This window comes from Oryx dammah, unplaced genomic scaffold (genome assembly GCF_014754425.2).
Source record: "Oryx dammah isolate SB20612 unplaced genomic scaffold, SCBI_Odam_1.1 HiC_scaffold_26, whole genome shotgun sequence".
Lineage (NCBI taxonomy): Eukaryota > Metazoa > Chordata > Mammalia > Artiodactyla > Bovidae > Oryx > Oryx dammah.
Genome location: NW_024070210.1, coordinates 74210717 through 74229536, shown reverse-complemented (window position 1 = coordinate 74229536; position 18820 = coordinate 74210717). Strand labels below are relative to the sequence as shown.

Genomic DNA, 18820 nt, shown 5'->3' with positions numbered 1-18820 from the left:
CTATCCTGAATAATTTCAAATTTTGTCGTATTTCCAAAGCACTGTTCTTCAGATTCTGTATCACAAAATCCAAAACTCAATCTGACAAGTGAGAATCCTCCTCAGAATCCAGAGGGAAAAGAAATAAAAGAGACCACTCCAAATTCATTTTTATCAAGGAGACACAAGAAAATGTGGAAACAGTCCTGTGTTAATACTGTTATTCTGTCACATTGCACAAGAAAGAATACCATATCTTTCTTGGTTATGGGCAGAAATCACATTAAGAAAATTCTGGACATTGGTAATTAAACTAGGAAGTAAAGCATCCATGGTTCTATGTTTCGTTGATTCATGTCTGTGGCGTGGGCAGGGAATAGTAGGGTTGTTCACCTTTACTGATATCAAGATCACTTAAAACAGCTTCCTGAAACTCAACATCTGACTGGATATCCTCCTCATTGCCACCTTCATCTCTTTGTTCCTCAAACTGTAGATGGCAGGATTCAGAAATGGAGTAATAACTACATCAAAAATAGCGAGGAATTTATCCACTGGTACTGTGGGACATGGCCATGAATACACAAAAATACATGAGCCGAAAAATAAGACCACCACTGTGATGTGAGCTGATAGTGTAGAGAGGGCCTTGGACAAGTCACCTGAGGAACGTTGCCAAACAGTGACCAAGATGAAGATATAGGAGATAATCAGAATGAAAAATGTTCCCAGGGAGATGAAACCACTATTGGCAGTAACCACAAGCTCCAGTCTGTAAGTATCTGTGCAGGCAAGCCTAATAAATCGAGGAAGATCACAGTAAAAACTGTCCACTTTATTGGGGCCACAGAATGGTAGATTTACAACAAATAGAATCTGGATGAGTGAGTGGATGATCCCAATGGTCCAGGCAGCAGCCAAGAGTGAAATACAAGTTCTGAAGTTCATGATGAGCAGGTAATGGAGAGGCCTACATATAGCGACATAACGGTCAAAGGCCATGGCAATGAGCAGAACCATCTCGGTTCCTCCAATAACATGAACGAAGAACATCTGAGCAATGCATCCTTGGAAAGAGATTACTTTTCTCTCTTTGAAAAGATCAGATATCATCTTCGGCGCTGTAATGGAGGAAACCCACATGTCAATAAAGGAGAGGTTGGCTAGCAGGAAGTACATAGGGGAGCGTAAATGGGAGTCAGAGGTCACTGTGAGAACAATGAGGAGGTTTCCTAAAATACTTGTTACATAAAACACAGAGAAAATTAGAAAGAGGACAAGTTGCATCTCCAAAGAACTGGTGAGTCCCACCAACACAATCTCAGACACCACCGAATGATTTCCTACCCCCATGGTCTCAGTCACATTGGGCTCCAAATTTGCCTGAAAAAATAGGAAAAAATAAGAAATTTGGATTACTGGCCATATTACTCAGGGTTCCAATGGAGAAGCAGAACCACCAGGAGATAATATACCAAAAGATTTGTGACAGTGACTTGATCTTACTGATCCTGCAGAAGCTGATTCAGCAGTCTCTACCAGTCTATTGTCCTTGCATCTAATGCTGGAGTTTGAAGTTCACAGGACAGGCAATGAGGAAAGGAAGATGGATATAAAATGGGGAAGAGCAAAAATGAACCGGAACCCACAATCAAGAACTAAAGAATGCACAAATAACAAATGGTGGAGGGAGTGGGGAGAAAAGGGAACTCTCCTACACTGTTTGTGCAGCCACTATGGAAAGCTTTGTGGAGGTTCCTTAGAAAACTAAAAACAGAGTTGTCATACGATCCAGCAACCTCACTCCTGGGTGTATTTCCGTAGAAAACTAATTCAAAAAGATACATGCACCACAATGCTCATAGAAGTGTTATTTATGATGGCCAAGACATTGTGTATACACATGCACACAACTGAATACTACTCAAATAAAAACCTGCCTCATGTGTCTTGAAATGTTCATTTTTCACAGCCCAGTTTAAATGCCGCTCATGAAACCTCCCAATTCTCCTAGCTAGAAAAGAAATCTTCTTCCCCTCATTTCCCATAGCACTTTGTATTTATCATAGCACCTTTCACCCTTTGGTGTAATTACATGTGCATGACCTATTTCCTCTGTTTTCAAGCACTAAAAGGTGGGGCTTTCTGTATTTTCATCTCCATCGTGATAGTTCTTCGGACAGTTTCAGAGGGTAGAACAGTCAGTTCTAGAAAATCAGTATGTGTTTGTTGAATTAATTTTAATTAATTCTTTTGCAATTTCAACTTAATTGTTTAATGTAAGATCATTTAGAAGATGAAAATAAAGGAAACATACAAGGAGAAGAAATTGAAAAATGGTGAGGGATAGGAAGAAAAAAAGCTTTAATGATAAATAAAGGAAACAAGAAAATTAAGCAAAGGAGTAAGAAATAGAGAAAAACAGAATGATGAAAGAATCATGTAGAATAGAAAGAGGAAAGAAAAAAGAATGCTAGAGAAACTTCCCTCAAATTCTGAGACTAGAGACTCACAGGCCTAAATGGAAAAACACAGAAAAGGAATTTAAAATTAGCTTACATCTTGAATGTTCCAAAGAGCCCTAGCCACATGTCCAGTGAAAGATTTTAGATGGAAAAACTAACATCACTAAGACTGGGTCTGAATTTTCCTTCTCAGAAAATATTTGACAGAAAGCCTCATGGATGGAGATAGCAGATCCTCAATTTGAAACTAAAGTTTTCCCCATTCTTCTACTTCTTTCCTAAAGCAATATTTTCCTAAAAAATATTCCACCCTTCCTTACCTTCCACCACTCACCTGTTCCTGTTCCAAGTGCACAGTGATGCAATACAACTTGCTATTTCTGAGTTTTTCTCCCAGTGCCAGGCTGTGAGCTCATTGGAGAGTAAAGTGGTATCTTTTTCTCTGTACTCCCAGCTCCCCAGACAATGCTGGAAACATAACAGAAGCTTAAGAAGTGTTTTTTGTTGAATGAAAAAAATGGATGTACAGATAACCCAGATATCAAGTTTCTCTAATATTTCAGGAAGACTGGGGTTCAATTCAAAAAATTAGAATATTCAATCTTAGCAGTCACTTTAAAATTTTTCTCATCAGTCATTTATTATAATAACTGATTAAATGGTCAGTGTAGAAGGAAAAAGCATACAAGTGAAGTCACTCAGTCGTGTCCTGATCTCTAGCAAACCTAAAATAGCTGCATCTTCAGAAAAATCACATCTGGCATATGGAACTATTGAAATTTCCCCAAAGTAGAAAAGAGGTAGCTAATTAATAATACAAAGGTTAGTAAAAAGTGGTACCAAATAGAACATGGAAGGCCAATATGACTTTAATCTGTGTGGAGAATGGTCTCAGAGAATAAGACTGATTTTCCCAGAGCAACATAGGAGGAGGCACTTAATGAGTCACCTAGGGGAAGAGATCACTCATGAATATACAGGTTTATCAGATTATTTTCCTAACCCAGGACTTGAGGTGAAGGTAAAGTCCTAAAATTTATGAAAATATTGGGCCATCTCTGGAAGATTCTAGTGGTTAAGAATTCCTGCTTTCACTGGAGAGGGCATGGGTTCAGTCTCTGGTCAGGGAACTAAGATCCCATCCCACATGCTGCATGCAGCTTCCCCCCTACCCCACCAAAAATTATGAAAATATCTTTTAAGTAGTTTTTAGTGAAAGTAATTTTTATTATTCTCACATATGCATATATTATTATAAGACAGTCACAAACACACACAATTTATTTCCTAGATACAGGCATTTGGGGAAGTTGAAAAAAGAAAAACACAGAAAACTACTGGAGCTCATCAATGAATTTGGTAAAGTTACAAGATACAAAACTAGAACACAGAAATCTCTTACATTTCTATACACAAGCAATGAAAAATCAGGAAGAGAGATTAAGGAAACAATCCCATTTATCATTGCATCTAAAAGAATAAAATACCTTGTAATAAATCTACCTGAGGGCTTCTCTGGTGTCTCAGATGGTAAAGAATCCACCTGAAATGCAACAGTCCAAGGTTTGATCCCTGAGTTGGGAAGATCCCCTGGAGAAGGAGATGGCAACCCACTCCAGTTTTCTTGCCTGGAGAATTCCATGGGCAGAGGAGCCTGATGGGCTACAGTTCATGGGGTCACAAAGGGTCAGACACGACTGAGCAACTAACACTTTCACACTTTCAAGGAAGCAAAAGACTTGTACTCAGAAAACTATAAGATGATAAAAGAAATCAAAGATGACACAAACAGATGTAGAAATATACCATGTTCTTAGATTGGAAGAATCAACATTGTGAAAAAATAATTGCAGTGCCCAAAACAATCTCTAGATCCAGTACATCCCTATCAAAATATCAAGGGTATTTTTCACAGAATTAGAACAAAAAACTCTACATTTTTTATGGAAACACAAAAGAACCAAATAGTGAAAGAAATCTTGAGAAAGAAGAATGGAGCTAGAGAAATCTGGCCCCCTGACTTCAGACAAAGCTACAGTAATCCAAACAGTATGATACTGGCACAAAAGCAGAAATGCAAACCAATGAAACAGGATAAAAAGCCCAGAGATTAACCCATGCATCTATAGCCAACTAATCTATGACAAAGGAGGCAAGAATATACAATGGAGAAAAGACAATCTCTATAATAAGTGGTGCTAGGCAAACTGGACAACTACATGTAAAAGAATGAAATTAGAACACTCCCTAACACTCTACACAAAAATCAACTCATGGAGACTTCCCTGGTTGTCCAGTGGATGAGAATCTGCCTTGCAGTACAGGGGACAAGGGTTTGATCTCGGGTCAGTGCAGTACAGGGGACAAGGGTTTGGTGTCTGGTCAGGGAACTAAGATCCCAAATGCTTTGGGTAACTAATCCCATGAGCCTCAACTAGAAAGTCTGTGCATCACAACTAGGAATTGAGGCAATTAAATAAATACACAAAATTTTTTTTAATCTTTTAAATAATAAAATTTTTAAAATAAATGCAAAGTGAATTAAAGATCTAAATGCCAGATAATATAAAACTCTTAAAGGAAAATGTAGACAGAACACTCTTTGACATAGATCAGAGCAAGATCTTTTTCAATCCACTTCCTAGAGTAATGAAAATAAAAACAAAAATAAACAAATAGGACCTAATTAAATGTAAAAGCTTTTGCACAGCAAAGGAAACCATAAACAAAACAAAAAGATAACCCTCAGAACTGAAGAAAATATTTGCAAATGAAGAAAAACAAGATACTATTTGTGAAAATATACAAACACCTCCTGCAACTCCATAGCAAAAAAAAAAAACTGCAGTCAATAAATGTGTGGAAGACCTAAATAGACATTTCTACAAATAAACTATACAGATGGCCAACAAATACATGAAAAGATGCTCAATATCACTTATTATTAGAGAAATGCAAATATTTCTGAATGTCCATCAACAGAGGTATGGATAAAAAAGATAAGGTACATATATACAATGGAATATTAATCAGCCACAAAAAGGGGTGAAACTGGGTCATTTGTAGTGATGTGGGTGAACCTAGAGTCTATCATACAGAGTGAAGTAAGTCAGGAAGAGAAGAACAGGTATCCTATGTCAACACATATATATGGAATGTAGAAAAATCTATGGTACTGATGATCCTATTTGCAGAGCAGGAACAGAGACACAGACCTAGAGGACAAACTTGCGGACACGATGAGGGGAAGGAGAGGGTGCAACAAATTGAGAGTCGAGTAGCACCAACATATACACACCGCCATGTGCAAAATCGACAGGTGGTGGGAAGCTGCGGTGTAGCCCAGGGAGCTCAGTCCAGTGCTCTGTGATGACTAAAAGAGGGTGAGAGTGTGTGGTGGGAGAGAGACTCGAGAGGGAGGGGAAATATGTATACTGAGAGCTGATTCCTGTTGTTGTACAGCAGAAACTAACACATTGTAAAGCAATTATACTACAAACTAAAATATGTATATCTATTTTGGGGTGGGAAGTGATGTTATTTTGGCTAACTTCTGCATTTCAAATCAAAGGAAAATTGCTTAAACTGAACATTTAATAAATATTCATTAAAAAAAAGTAAAGTGCATAATATCAATATTTTTTTAATTTTATTTTTACTTTATTTTACTTTACAATACTGTATTGGTTTTGCCATACATTGACATGAATCCACCACAGGTGTATACAAGCTCCCAATCCTGAATCCCTCTCCCACCTCCCACCCCATATCATCTCTCTGGATCATCCCCATGCACCAGCCCCAAGCATCCTGTATCCCGTATCGAACATAGACTGGCACTTCGTTTCTTACATGATAGTATACATGTTTCAAAGCCATTCTCCCAAATCATCCCACTCTCTCCCTCTCCCTCAGAGTCCAAAAGACCATTCTATACATTTGTGTCTCTTTTGCTGTCTTGCATAAAGGGTCATCATTACCATCTTTCTAAATTCAGTATATATGTGTCAGTATACTGTATTGGTGTTTTTCTTTCTGGCTTACTTCACTCTGTATAATGGGCTCCAGTTTCATCCACCTCATTAGAACTGATTCAAATGTATTCTTTTTAATGGCTGAGTAATACTCCATTGTGTATATGTACCACAGCTTTCTTATCCATTCATCTGCTGATGGACATCTAGGTTGTTTCCGTGTCCTGGCTATTATAAACAGTGCTGCGATGAACATTGGGGTACATGTGTCTCTTTCAATTCTGGTTTCCTTGGTGTGTATGCCCAGCAGTGGGATTGCTGGGTCATAAGGCAGCTCTATTTGTAATTTTTTAAGAAATCTCCACACTGTTTTCCATAGTGGCTGTACTAGTTTGCATTCCCACCAACAGTGTAAGAGGGTTCCCTTTTCTCCATAATATCAATATTTTAAAATAGAATGTATTACCAAATTAAGTTTTATGCTATGTAAACACAATAATGTCAATAACATGAGGGACCAATTTTAAAAAAAAGAAACAAAATTGGGTCATTTGTAAAGACGTGGATGGACCTAGAGACTGTCATACAGAGTGAAGCCTGGAAGAGAAAACAAATACTGCATATTAATGCATATATGTGGAATCTGAAAAATTACTATTGTTCAGTTCAGTTCAGTCCCTCAGTCGTGTCCGACTCTTTGCGATCCCATGAATTGCAGCACGCCAGGCATCCCTGTCCATCACCAACTCCTGGAGTTCACTAAAACTAATGTCCATAGAGTTGGTGATGCCATTCAGCCATCTCATCCTCTGTTGTCCCCTTCTCCTCCTGCCCCCAATCCCTCCCAGCATCAGAGTCTTTTCCAATGAGTCAACTCTTCGCATGAGGTGGCCAAAGTACTGGAGTTTCAGCTTTAGCATCAGTCCTTCCAAAGAACACCCAGGACTGATCTCCTTCAGAATGGACTGGTTGGATCTCCTTGCAGTCCAAGGGACTCTCAAGAGTCTTCTCCAACACCATAGTTCAAAAGCATCAATTCTTTGGTGCTCAGCTTTCTTCACAGTCCAACTCTCACATCCATACATGACTACTGGAAAAACCATAGCCTTGACTAGACAGACCTTTGTTGGCAAAGTAATGTCTCTATTTTTGAATATGCCATCTCAGGTTGGTCATAACTTTTCTTCCAAGGAGTAAGCGTCTTTTAATTTCATGGCTGCAATCACCATCTGCAGAGATTTGGGAGACCAAGAAAATAAAGTCTGACACTGTTTCCACTGTTTCCCCATCTATTTCCCATGAAATGATGGGACCAGATGCCATGATCTTCGTTTTCTGAATGTTGAGCTTTAAGCCAACTTTTTTACTCTCCTCTTTCACTTTCATCAAGAGGCTTTTTAGTTCCTCTTCACTTCTGCCATAAGGGTGGTGTCATCTGCATATCTGGGGTGATTGATATTTCTCCCGGCAATCTTGATTCCAGCTTGTGCTTCTTCCAGTCCAGCATTTCTCATGATGTACTCTGCATATAAGTTAAATAAGCAGGGTGACAATATACAGCCTTGACGTACTCCTTTTCCTATTTGGAACCAGTCTGTTGTTCCATGTCCAGTTCTAACTGTTGCTTCCTGACCTGCATATATATAGGTTTCTCAAGAGGCAGGTCAGGTGGTCTGGTATTCCCATCTCTTGAAGAATTTTCCACAGTTTATTGTGATCCACACAGTCAAAGGCTTTGGCATAGTCAATAAAACAGAAACAGATGTTTTTCTGGAACTCTCTTGCTTTTTCCATGATCCAGCGCATGTTGGCAATTTGATCTCTGGTTCCTCTGCCTTTTCTAAAACCAGCTTGAACATCTGGAAGTTCACAGTTCACATATTGCTGAAGCCTGACTTGGAGAATTTTGAGCATTACTTTACCAGCATGTGAGATGAGTGCAATTGTGTGGTAGTTTGAGCATTCTCTGGCATTGCCTTTCTTTGGAATTGGAATGAAAACTGACCTTTTCCAGTCCTGTGGCCACTGCTGAGTTTTCCAAATTTGCTGCCATATTGAGTGCAGCACTTTCACAGCATCATCTTTCAGGATTTGAAATAGCTCTACTGGAATTCTATCACCTCGACTAGCTTTGTTCATAGTGATGCTTTCTAAGGCCCACTTAAATTCACATTCCAGGATGTCTGGCTCTAGGTGAGTGATCCCACCATCGTGATTATCTTGGTCATGAAGATCTTTTTTTGTACAGTTCTTCTGTATTTTGCCACCTCTTCTTAATAGCTTCTGTCCTTTATCAAGCCCATCTTTGCATGAAATGTTCCCTTGGTATCTCTAATTTTCTTGAAGAGATCTCTAGTCTTTCCGATTCTGTGGTTTTCCTCTATTTCTTTGCATTGATCGCTCAAAAAGGCTTTCTTATCTCTACTTACTATTCTTTGGAACTCTGCATTCAGATGCTTATATATTTCCTTTTCTCCTTTGCTTTTAGCTTCTCTTCTTTTCACAGCTATTTGTAAGGCCTCCACAGACAGCCATTTTGCTTTTTTGCATTTCTTTTCCATGGGAATGGTCTTGATCCCTGTCTCCTGTACAATGTCACAAACCTCCATCCATAGTTCATCAGGCACTCTATGATCAGATCTAGGCCCTTAAATCTATTTCTCACTTATTTGATTTAGGTCATACCTGAATGGTCTAATGGTTTTCCCTACTTTCTTCAATTTAAGTCTGCATTTGGCAATAAGGAGTTCATGATCTGAGCCACAGTCAGCTCCCAGTCTTGTTTTTGCTGACTGTATAGAGCTTCTCCATCTTTGGCTGCAAAGAATATAATCAATCTGATTTCAGTGTTGACCATCTGGTGATGTCCATGTGTAGAGTCTTCTCTTGTGTTGTTGGAAGAGGGTGTTTGCTATGGCCGGTGTGTTCTCTTGGCAAAACTCTATTAGCCTTTGCCCTGCTTCATTCTGTATTCCAAGGCCAAATTTGCCTGTTACCCCAAGTAGGAAGTCAAGAAAAATTAGTATAGGTGATCTTATTTACAGAATTAGACAGCAGAAATAGTGACACAGACAGAGAACAAACATATGGATTCCAAGGAGGGGGTGGGATGAATTGGGAGATTGGAACTGACATATATACACTACTGACCCTATGTATGGAATAGGTAACTGAGTAGAACCTTTTGTATAGCCCAGAGAGCTCTATTCAATGCTCTATGGTTACCTAAATGGGAAGGTAATCTACTCTAGGAAGTCCCTAGGGTAAATAGGGACTTCCAGGACAGTCCAGTAGTTAAGACTCTGCACTTCTAACACAGGGAGCGTGAGTTCAGCCCCTGGTCAGAAAACCAAGATCCCACATGCCACATTGCACAGCCAAAAAAAAAGTTTTTTAATTAAAACATCAGAGCTGGAGAAGTAAATATGGTTATTTTAGAGACATACATTTATATTTAGCCAAAAAATATTTGTAGCAGGTATGACTCTTGGTCTACAAGTTCAGGGATACAAGAAATACTATGTTGCCTTATTTTCTTTCAATCATCTGAAATCTGACTTTGAGCCCCATTCTGCCAGGCTGCTGGAGAAATGCCATTCCATCCACTATTTGGATTCCCAGTCCCCAAGCTGTGCCTAGATCCTGTGTTCCTTCAGTGCTGAAGCATGAGAGAGTTTCTCGGTCATCTACCTAGATTGCTTTAGAAGCCCTTTGTACCAATAGACTGTGGTCCCTTCTGGTTCGGCATCTCACCTCTACTGTGCCCACTTTGAGCAGTGGAGTCAGAAGCAAAGCTACGAGTCCCAATGCCTGGGACTCTAATAAGCACAAATCCCAGTGACTCTTATTCTTTTCCAAGTTTCCTGGTATCTTCTCCTTTTCTCTCTCTGTTCATTTATTCTTCTCTTTCTTACCCCTTCAGGACTTAAACTCAATGGAGGTTATACTCTATCAAAATCAGAAAAGATTTATTGACATCAAAATTTGTATTTATAGCCTACAATAAATATCTGAAGCAAGGAATTTCTAAAAGGCCCTGGCTGTGCACTTGGATTGGAAGATCAGAAATAAATACATGGCACAATGCAAGTGAATACTTCCAAAAATTATCCTACCACACATTAAAAACCCAATGTAATAGCTTTTCTTATTTAAAAGACTTGGCTCTGAATAGCTTTTGACTATTTCAAAAAATAAAAGATACTTTCAATCAACTCCATCTTCTATGGACATTCAAAAAATGCTATGACCCTGGGATAAAACTAGCAGGATTCATCCTTAAATTACAAAAAAAGTAATGTTGTCTTGGAAATATGAAAACACATATTTTTATTTTACAAGTGCTATAGTGACTGTCTTAGTTCAAACAAAGTGGAAACCAGCTGATATAAAAGAAGTAACTGATGAATATATGAATAATCACTTCAAATCTCTGGGAAGTAATGACTTGAAATTTTGAAGTGACTGGATTTTTAAAGTATTATTTTGGAGCAGAGGTTGGCAAACTATGGCACATGGGCCAAAGCCAACCTGCTATGTGATATATATATATATATATATAACTCTTTCTGCATTTTTAAGTTTGAAGGGGAAAAAAAAATCAAAGACCAATATTGCATGCCATGTGAAATGATATGAAATTCAAGTATCATTGTCCATAAAAACTTTATTGAAACATAAAAAAAATCTATTATGATATGTAATTCAAGTATCATTGTCCATAAATAAAAGTTTATTGGAACATGAAAAAGATCTATTTTTATTTTATTTATTTTTATTTTACTTTTATTATCATAGATTGGGTGACTTAAGCAACAAACATTTCTCACAGATCTGGAGTCTAGAATTCCAGCATCAGTACACCAGCAGATTTGGTGTCTGGTGAGAACCTACTTTCTGGTTGACAGATGTCCTTCTTCTTTCTGTGTCTTCACATGGGGGAAGAACAGGAGTGCTCTCTAGAGTCTCTTTAATAAAGTTACCACTCCCATTCATGAAGGTGAAACCACCTTCTGGAAGGTCCCACCTCCTAATACCATCACATTGGTGATCACATGGAAGGGGAGGGATTCAACAGATGAATCAGGGAAAGTGAAAGTGAAGTCACTCACTCGTGTCCGACTCTTTGTGACCCCATGGACTGTAGCCTACCAGGCCTCTCCATCCATCCATGGGATATTCCAGGCAAGAGTACTGGAATGGCTTGCCATTTCCTTCTCCAGGGGGATCTTCCTGACTCAAGGATCAAACCCTGGTCTCCCACATTGTAGGCAGACACGTTTACCCTCTGAGCCACCAGGGAAATCTGGAAGGGGGGATACAAACCTGCAGTCCATAACAGCGACAATTACAAATCGAAAAATAATAGCTCATTTTCCAAATACTTTTAGAGTCCACTAAGATCAGCTTTATTGACTATGCCAAAGCCTTTGACTGTGTGGATCACAATAAACTGTGGAAAATTCTTCAAGAGATGGGAATACCAGACCGCCTGACCTGCCTCTTGAGAAACCTATATATATGCAGGTCAGGAAGCAACAGTTAGAACTGGACATGGAACAACAGTCTGGTTCCAAATAGGAAAAAGAGTACGTCAAGGCTGTATATTGTCACCCTGCTTATTTAACTTATATGCAGAGTACATCATGAGAAACGCTGGGCTGGAAGAAATACAAGCAGGAATCAAGATTGCTAGGAGAAATTTCAATAACCTCAGACATGCAGATGACACCCTAATGGCAGAAAGTGAAGAGGAACTAAAAAGCCTCTTGATGAAAGTGAAAGTGGAGAGTGAAAAAGTTGGCTTAAAGCTCAACGTTCATAAAACTAAGATCATGGCATCAGGTCCCATCACTTCATGGGAAATAGATGGGGAAACAGTGGAAACATTGACAGACTTTATTTGTTTGGGCTCCAAAATCACTGCAGATGGTGATTGCAGCCATGAAATTAAAAGATGCTTACTCCTTGGAAGAAAAGTTATGACCAATCCAGATAGCATATTCAAAAGCAGAGACATTACTTTGCCAACAAAGGTCTGTCTAGTCAAGGCTATGGTTTTTCCATTGGTCATGTATGGATTTGAGAGTTGGACTGTGAAGAAAGCTGAGCGCCAACGAATTGATGCTTTTGAACTGTGGTGTTGGAGAAGGCTCTTGAGAGTCCCTTGGACCGCAAGAGATCCAACCAGTCCATCCTAAAGTAGAGCAGTCCTGGGTGTTCATTGGAAGGACTGATGCTGACTGAGGTTGAAACCCCAATACTTTGGCCACCTCATGAGAAGAGTTGACTCATTGGAAAAGACTTTGATGCTGGGACGGATTAGGGGAAGGAGGAGAAGGGGACGACAGAGGATGAGATGGCTGGATGGCATCACCGACTCGATGCAGGTGAGTTTGGGTGAACTCCCGGAGTTGGTAACGGACAGGGAGGCCTGGCGTGCTGTGATTCATGGGGTCGCAAAGAGTCGGAGCGACTGAACTGAACTGAACTGAAGATCAGCTTATGAAACCCTCACAATAACTTCATGAGATAAATTCCATAACTCTCCTCCTTTATCTATGAGGAACCTGAGTCACAGAGAAGTTAAGCAGTTTGCCCTATGTTACATAGCTGGTGACGCCTAGGTGCCAAGTCTGTCCACCAGCCCCACCTAGTGGTGCTGCTCCAAATAGCAGCGCCCAGATGTGAACCCAGAGAACATCAGTGCTAGGCAAACAGCAGGAGGTTGTTGATGATGATGATTATGTTATTTAACGAAGCAATCAAAAGAGATAGACTCTTTCTCCAGGCACGGGTGCTCACTATTTCACCAACTGCTCCATTCTGTGTTTGCTCTAATGTTAGAAAACTCTTCCTATGAAGAGATATAAGTACCTGCCCCCTGGCATCGGATCTGCTCTCGCATCTGCTCTTTGAAGCTGCACAGGGTAAGTTTGCTCTTAAGACATACCCTTAAATCCTTAAATGCAGATTTCATATGTTTAAATCCCTATGTGATGTTATTTAGATATGAAGCCTTTGGGGTTGATTAGGTCACGATGGTGGAGCTCTAATAAATGAGTCTAGTGCCCTTATAAGAAGAGACCAGAGAACTTTCTTGCTGCCTTTCCACCATATGAGGATACAATGAGAAGCCAGGTATCTGCAACCCAGAAGAGGGTCCTCACCTGAACTCAGCAGTGCTGGCACCCTGGACTTGACTTCCAGCCCCCAGAACTGCAAGAAATAAATTGCTATTGTTCAGAAGCCACCCAGTCTATGGTTTTGTTCTAACAGCCTGAACAAAGAGGTCAGTTCAGTTGCTCAGTAGTGTCCGACTCTTTGCAACCCCATAGACTGTAGCACACCAGGCCTCCCTGTCCATCACCAACTCCCAGAGTTTACTCAAACTCATGTCCATTGAGTCGGTGATGCCATCCAACCATGCCATCCTTTGTCGTCCCCTTCTCCTTTCACATTCAATCTTTCCCAGCATCAGGGTCTTTTCAAATGAGTCACTTCTTCACATCAGGTGGCCAAAATATGGGATCAGCTTCAACATCAGTCCTTCCAATGAATATTCAGGTCTGATTTCCTTTAGGATGGACTGGTTGGATCTCCTTGCAGTCCAAGGGACTCTTAAGAGTCTTCTCCAACACCACAGTTCAGAAGCATCAATTCTTTGGTGCTCAGCTTTGTTTATAGTCTAGCTCTCAAATCAGACATGACTACTGGAAAAATCATAACTTTGACTGGATGGACCTTTGTTGTCTCTGCTTTTTAATATGCTGTCTAGGTTGGTCATAACTTTCCTTCCAAGGAGCAAGTGTCTTTTAATTTCATGGCTGCAATCACCATCTGCAGTGATTTTGGAGCCCAAAAAAATAAAATCTGTCATTGTTTCCAGTGTTTCCCCATCTATTTGCCATGAAATGATGGGACCAGATCAGATGCCATGGGACCAGATGCCACAATCTTAGTTTTCTGAATGTAAGCCAACTTTTTCACTCTCCTCTTTCACTTTCATCAAGAGGCTCTTTAGTTCTTCACTTTCTGCCATAAGGGTGGTGTCATCTATATATCTGAGGTTATTGATATTTCTCCTGGCAATCTTGATTCCAACTTGTGCTTCATCCAGTCCAGCATTTCTCATGATGTACTCTGCATAGAAGTTAAATAAGCAGGGTGAAAATATACAGCCTTTTGCAATGGGACATTGCAAAAATTGACTAGTTCCTTAATAGAACTGCTGCAGATAATTGATTTTGATAAAGTGTGTCTGCCACCTACTGTAATTTTTGTGAATGACCAGCCAGCAAAGTTTTTTATCTTGCAATAAGACCTCATTAAAACTGTTCTAAGAACTAAAAGAAGAGCTCAAAAGAGTACTGCTAGGGCTTGAGATGACCCAAGAATTAGGGCTCTTTTCTACCTTGTGATCAATAAAGATCGAGATAAGAAATAAGGTGGTTGAAGGCCAGGCTTCACTTTTGTTATTGATAAGCTGGTGTCAGCCCAGGTACAGAAGTATGAGAGCTACATGTTCTGAATACTGAACCCCAAATTAGATCCACTGCTAAGAGTTCAAACAGTGCTAAACCACCACAGACCTTCCCAAGTGTTAGCCTGTTCCTAAAAAACTTAGTGCCTATAGGAACTGAGAGGAATGAATACTGACTGAGGGAATGTCCACCTTCTCTGTCTACAAACCCGATATGATACAACATTCCCACTGCCACAGTGCTGGGTAAACATATATCCATCCATGAGGAAGGAAATGTCAGGAAGCAAGAAGGATTGGCCTTCCTCCCTCCTATTCTACCACACCCCTGCCCCCCCCCCCAAAAAAAAAGGTCAGGAAATTTTAAATTGTTCAGAATGAGTAAGCTACATAAACAGGAAAAGCAGGAAAGACAGAGAACCAAATAAAATGGATTTTTTTTAACCAACATAGAAAACTAGTGATAATAGAATGCTCATTCTTTTTGTTGTGATGATTAAATTACCTTATTCATTAAAAGCTCTTAGCAGATGCCTATTTCCATCCTTGAGGAGAGAAAAGTGTTTTTAAGATTTGTGTGTGTGTGTGTGGATCATTTTTAACGTCTTTATTGAATTTGTTACAACACTACATCTGTTTTATGTTTTGGCATTTTGGCCATGAGGCACGTGAGATCTTGGCTCCCTGACCAAAGATCAAATCTGTACCTCCTGCATTGGAAGGTGAACTCATAATCACTGTACCACCAGGGAAGTCCTGGGGAATGCATCAAGTAAAATAAGCCATGTCTCTTTCCCTCCATTAGTCTCCGATTCTTCTCAGGGTAAAACCTAAGACTATAAGAAGACCTACAAGGCACTGTGTGATCTGGACTCTCAGGATGCCCCCACAACATCTCCCATCACTCCACTCCTTGCCCATCCTCCAGTATACCAGCCAGGCCCCTCCTTAGAGCCCTTTCTCTCTTTGGAATGCCTTTCTCCTGACAGTTTCATCTTTCACTCCATGTTCTCAGATATTACCAACTCAGTGAGTCTTGGTGGTTACAGCCTAATCACCATCAGTCCTCACTCTTTGTGACTCCGTGGACTGTAGCGTACCAGGCTCCTCTGTCCATGGGATTTTCCAAGCAATAGTACTGGAGTGGATTGCCATTTCCTTCTCCAGGGGATCTTCCCAACCCAGGGATTGAACCCAGGTCTCCCGCATTGTAGACAGACACTTTACTGTCTGAGCCACCAGGGAAGTCCTCTAGCCTCAACCTTACTTCAATTTTCTCTTTAGCACTTAGCTTCATCTGACACTAGGTATTTTTTAAGGGCTGTTTTGTTTGTGTCTCTTGTTATACACTTGCACATGTACACACAAACACACACAGAGGTTTTATTTGTTTGTTTTGCTTATTAAACTGCTTCACTAATTTCAAGGCAATGCCAAAGAATGCTCAAACTACCACAAAATTGCACTCATCTCACATGCTAGTAAAGTAATGCTCAAAATTCTCCAAGCCAGGCTTCAGCAATACATGAACCATGAACTTCCTCATGTTCAAGTTGGTTTTAGAAAAGGCAGAGGAACCAGAGATCAAATTGCCAACATCCGCTGGATTGTTGAAAAAGGAAGAGAGTTCCAGAAAAACATGTTTTTGCTTTATTGACTATGCCAAAGCCTTTGACTGTGTGGATCACAATAAACTATGGGAAATTCTTCAAGAGATGAGAATACCAGACCACCTGACCTGCCTCTTGAGAAATCTGTATGCAGGTCAGGAAGCAATAGTTAGAACTGGACATGGAACAACAGACTGGTTCCAAATCGGGAAAGGAGTACATCAAGGCTGTATATTGTCACCCTGCTTATATGCAGAGTATATCAAGAGAAACCCTGGCCTGGATGAAACACAAGCTGGAATCAAGATTGCCAGGAGAAATATCAGTTGAAAGAGGAGAGTTAAAAAGTTTGCTTAAAGCTCAACATTCAGAACACAAAGATTATGGCATCTGGTCCCATCACGTCCTGGCAAATAGATGGGGAAAGAGTGGAAACAGTGGCAGACTTTGTCTTTGGGGGGCTCCAAAATCACTGCAGATGGTGACTGTAGCCATGAAATTAAAAGATGCTTACTCCTTGGAAGAAAAGTTATGACCAAACTAGACAGCATATTAAAAAGCAGAGACACGATGGTCATGAGTTTGAGTGAACTCCGGGAGTTAGTGATGAACAGGGAGGCCTGGTGTGCTGCAATTCATGGGGTCACAAAGAGTTGACATGACTGAGTGACTGAACTGAACTGAACTGAATGTTCTCCCTATTCTGCCTCTCAAGCTTGGACATTATTTCCTTTGGGAGTGGTGAATTCTTGATCTAGGATTTTGGAAAAATGTTCTATCAAACAATGAATTTAGGCATAATTTCATTAGAGAAGTTCCTAACTGATGTTTTGTCCTTCGTCCTACAAGAATCACTCTAGTAGGCTCATACCAGTTTGATTGGATTAAAGGTACATGATTATGCTATAGACACTGTACATGAAGGGATCTGTGTTTTGACTGGTGATAAATTGATAATCACCTAGCTGGCTAAGCCAGTCCACAGAGAGGCCTTTAATATTGTGAAACTTCAATAAAGTCGGCTGTCAATGCAAAAAAATAAAATAAAATAAAAAATAAAAAGCAGAGACATTACTTTGCCAACAAAGGTCCGTCCAGTCAAGGCTATGGTTTTTCCAATAGTCATGTATGGATGTGAGAGTTGGACTATAAAAAAGGCTGAGCGCCAAAGAATTGATGCTTTTGAACTGTGGTGTTGGAGAAGACTCTTGAGAGTCCTTGGACTTCAAGGAGATTGAACCAGTCCATCCTAAAGGAGATCAGTCCTGAGTGTTCATTGGAAGGACTGATGTTGAAGCTGAAACTCCAACACTTTGGCCACCTGATGCGAAGAGCTGACTCATTTGAAAAGACTCTGATGCTGGGAAAGATTGAAGGCTGGAGGAGATGGGGACAACAGGGATGAGATGGTTGGATGGCATCACCAATTCAATGGAGATGAGTTTGAATAAACTCTGGGAGTTGGTGATGGACAGGGAGGCCTGGCATGCTGTGGTCCTGGCATGCTGTGAAGAGTCAGACACAACTGAGCAACTGAACTGAACTGAACACTAATTTCATACTATGAAAAGAATATTTTTTCCTGTAACTGATGGACAGAAAGTTTAACACTGAGACAAAACAATAATCAGTTAAAAACTAGTAAGTAGAAACACCAAAAGGTTTACAGAAAAGGATCAGTTCAGTTCAGCTGCTCAGTTGTGTCTTTGTGACCCCATGGACTGCAGCATGCGAGGCCTCCCAATCCATCACCAACTGCCAGAGCTTACTCAAACTCATGTCCATTGAGTTGGTGATGCCATCCAACCATGTTATCCTCTGCGGTCCCCTTCTCCTCCTGCCTTCAGGTGGCCAAAATATTGGAGTTTCAGCTTCAGCATCAGTCCTTCCAATGAACATTCAGGACTGATTTCCTTTAGGATTGACTGGTTGGATCACCTTGCAGTCCAAGGGACTCTCAAAAGTCTTCTCCAACACCACAGTTCAAAAGCATCAATTCTTCAGCACTCAGCTTTCTTTAGAGTCCAACTCTCACATCCATACATGACTATGGGAAAAACCATAGCCTTGACTAGGCAGCCCTTTGTTGGCAAAGTAATGTCCCTGCTTTTTAATATGTGGCTAGGTTGGTCATAACTTTTCTTCCAAGGAGTAAGTGTCTTTTAATTTCATGGCTAGAGGCGGTCCTAAGATGGTGGAGGAATAGGACAGGGAGACCACTTTCTCCCCCAGAAATTCACAAAAAGATCATCTGAAAGCTGAGCAAATACCACAAAACAACTTCTGAACACTGGCAGAGGACACCAGGCA

General features: G+C 40.2%; 1 protein-coding gene across 1 annotated transcript; it reads right to left on the bottom strand.

Moving 5' to 3' along the window:
* Positions 1-393: 393 nt before the first annotated feature.
* On the bottom strand, positions 394-1338 carry LOC120853273 (olfactory receptor 4F3/4F16/4F29-like). The gene has a single exon (XM_040227013.1). It carries the CDS (start codon positions 1330-1332, stop codon positions 394-396), a length of 939 nt encoding a protein of 312 aa, XP_040082947.1. The 5' UTR covers positions 1333-1338.
* Between the last annotated feature and the right edge of the window lie 17482 nt (positions 1339-18820).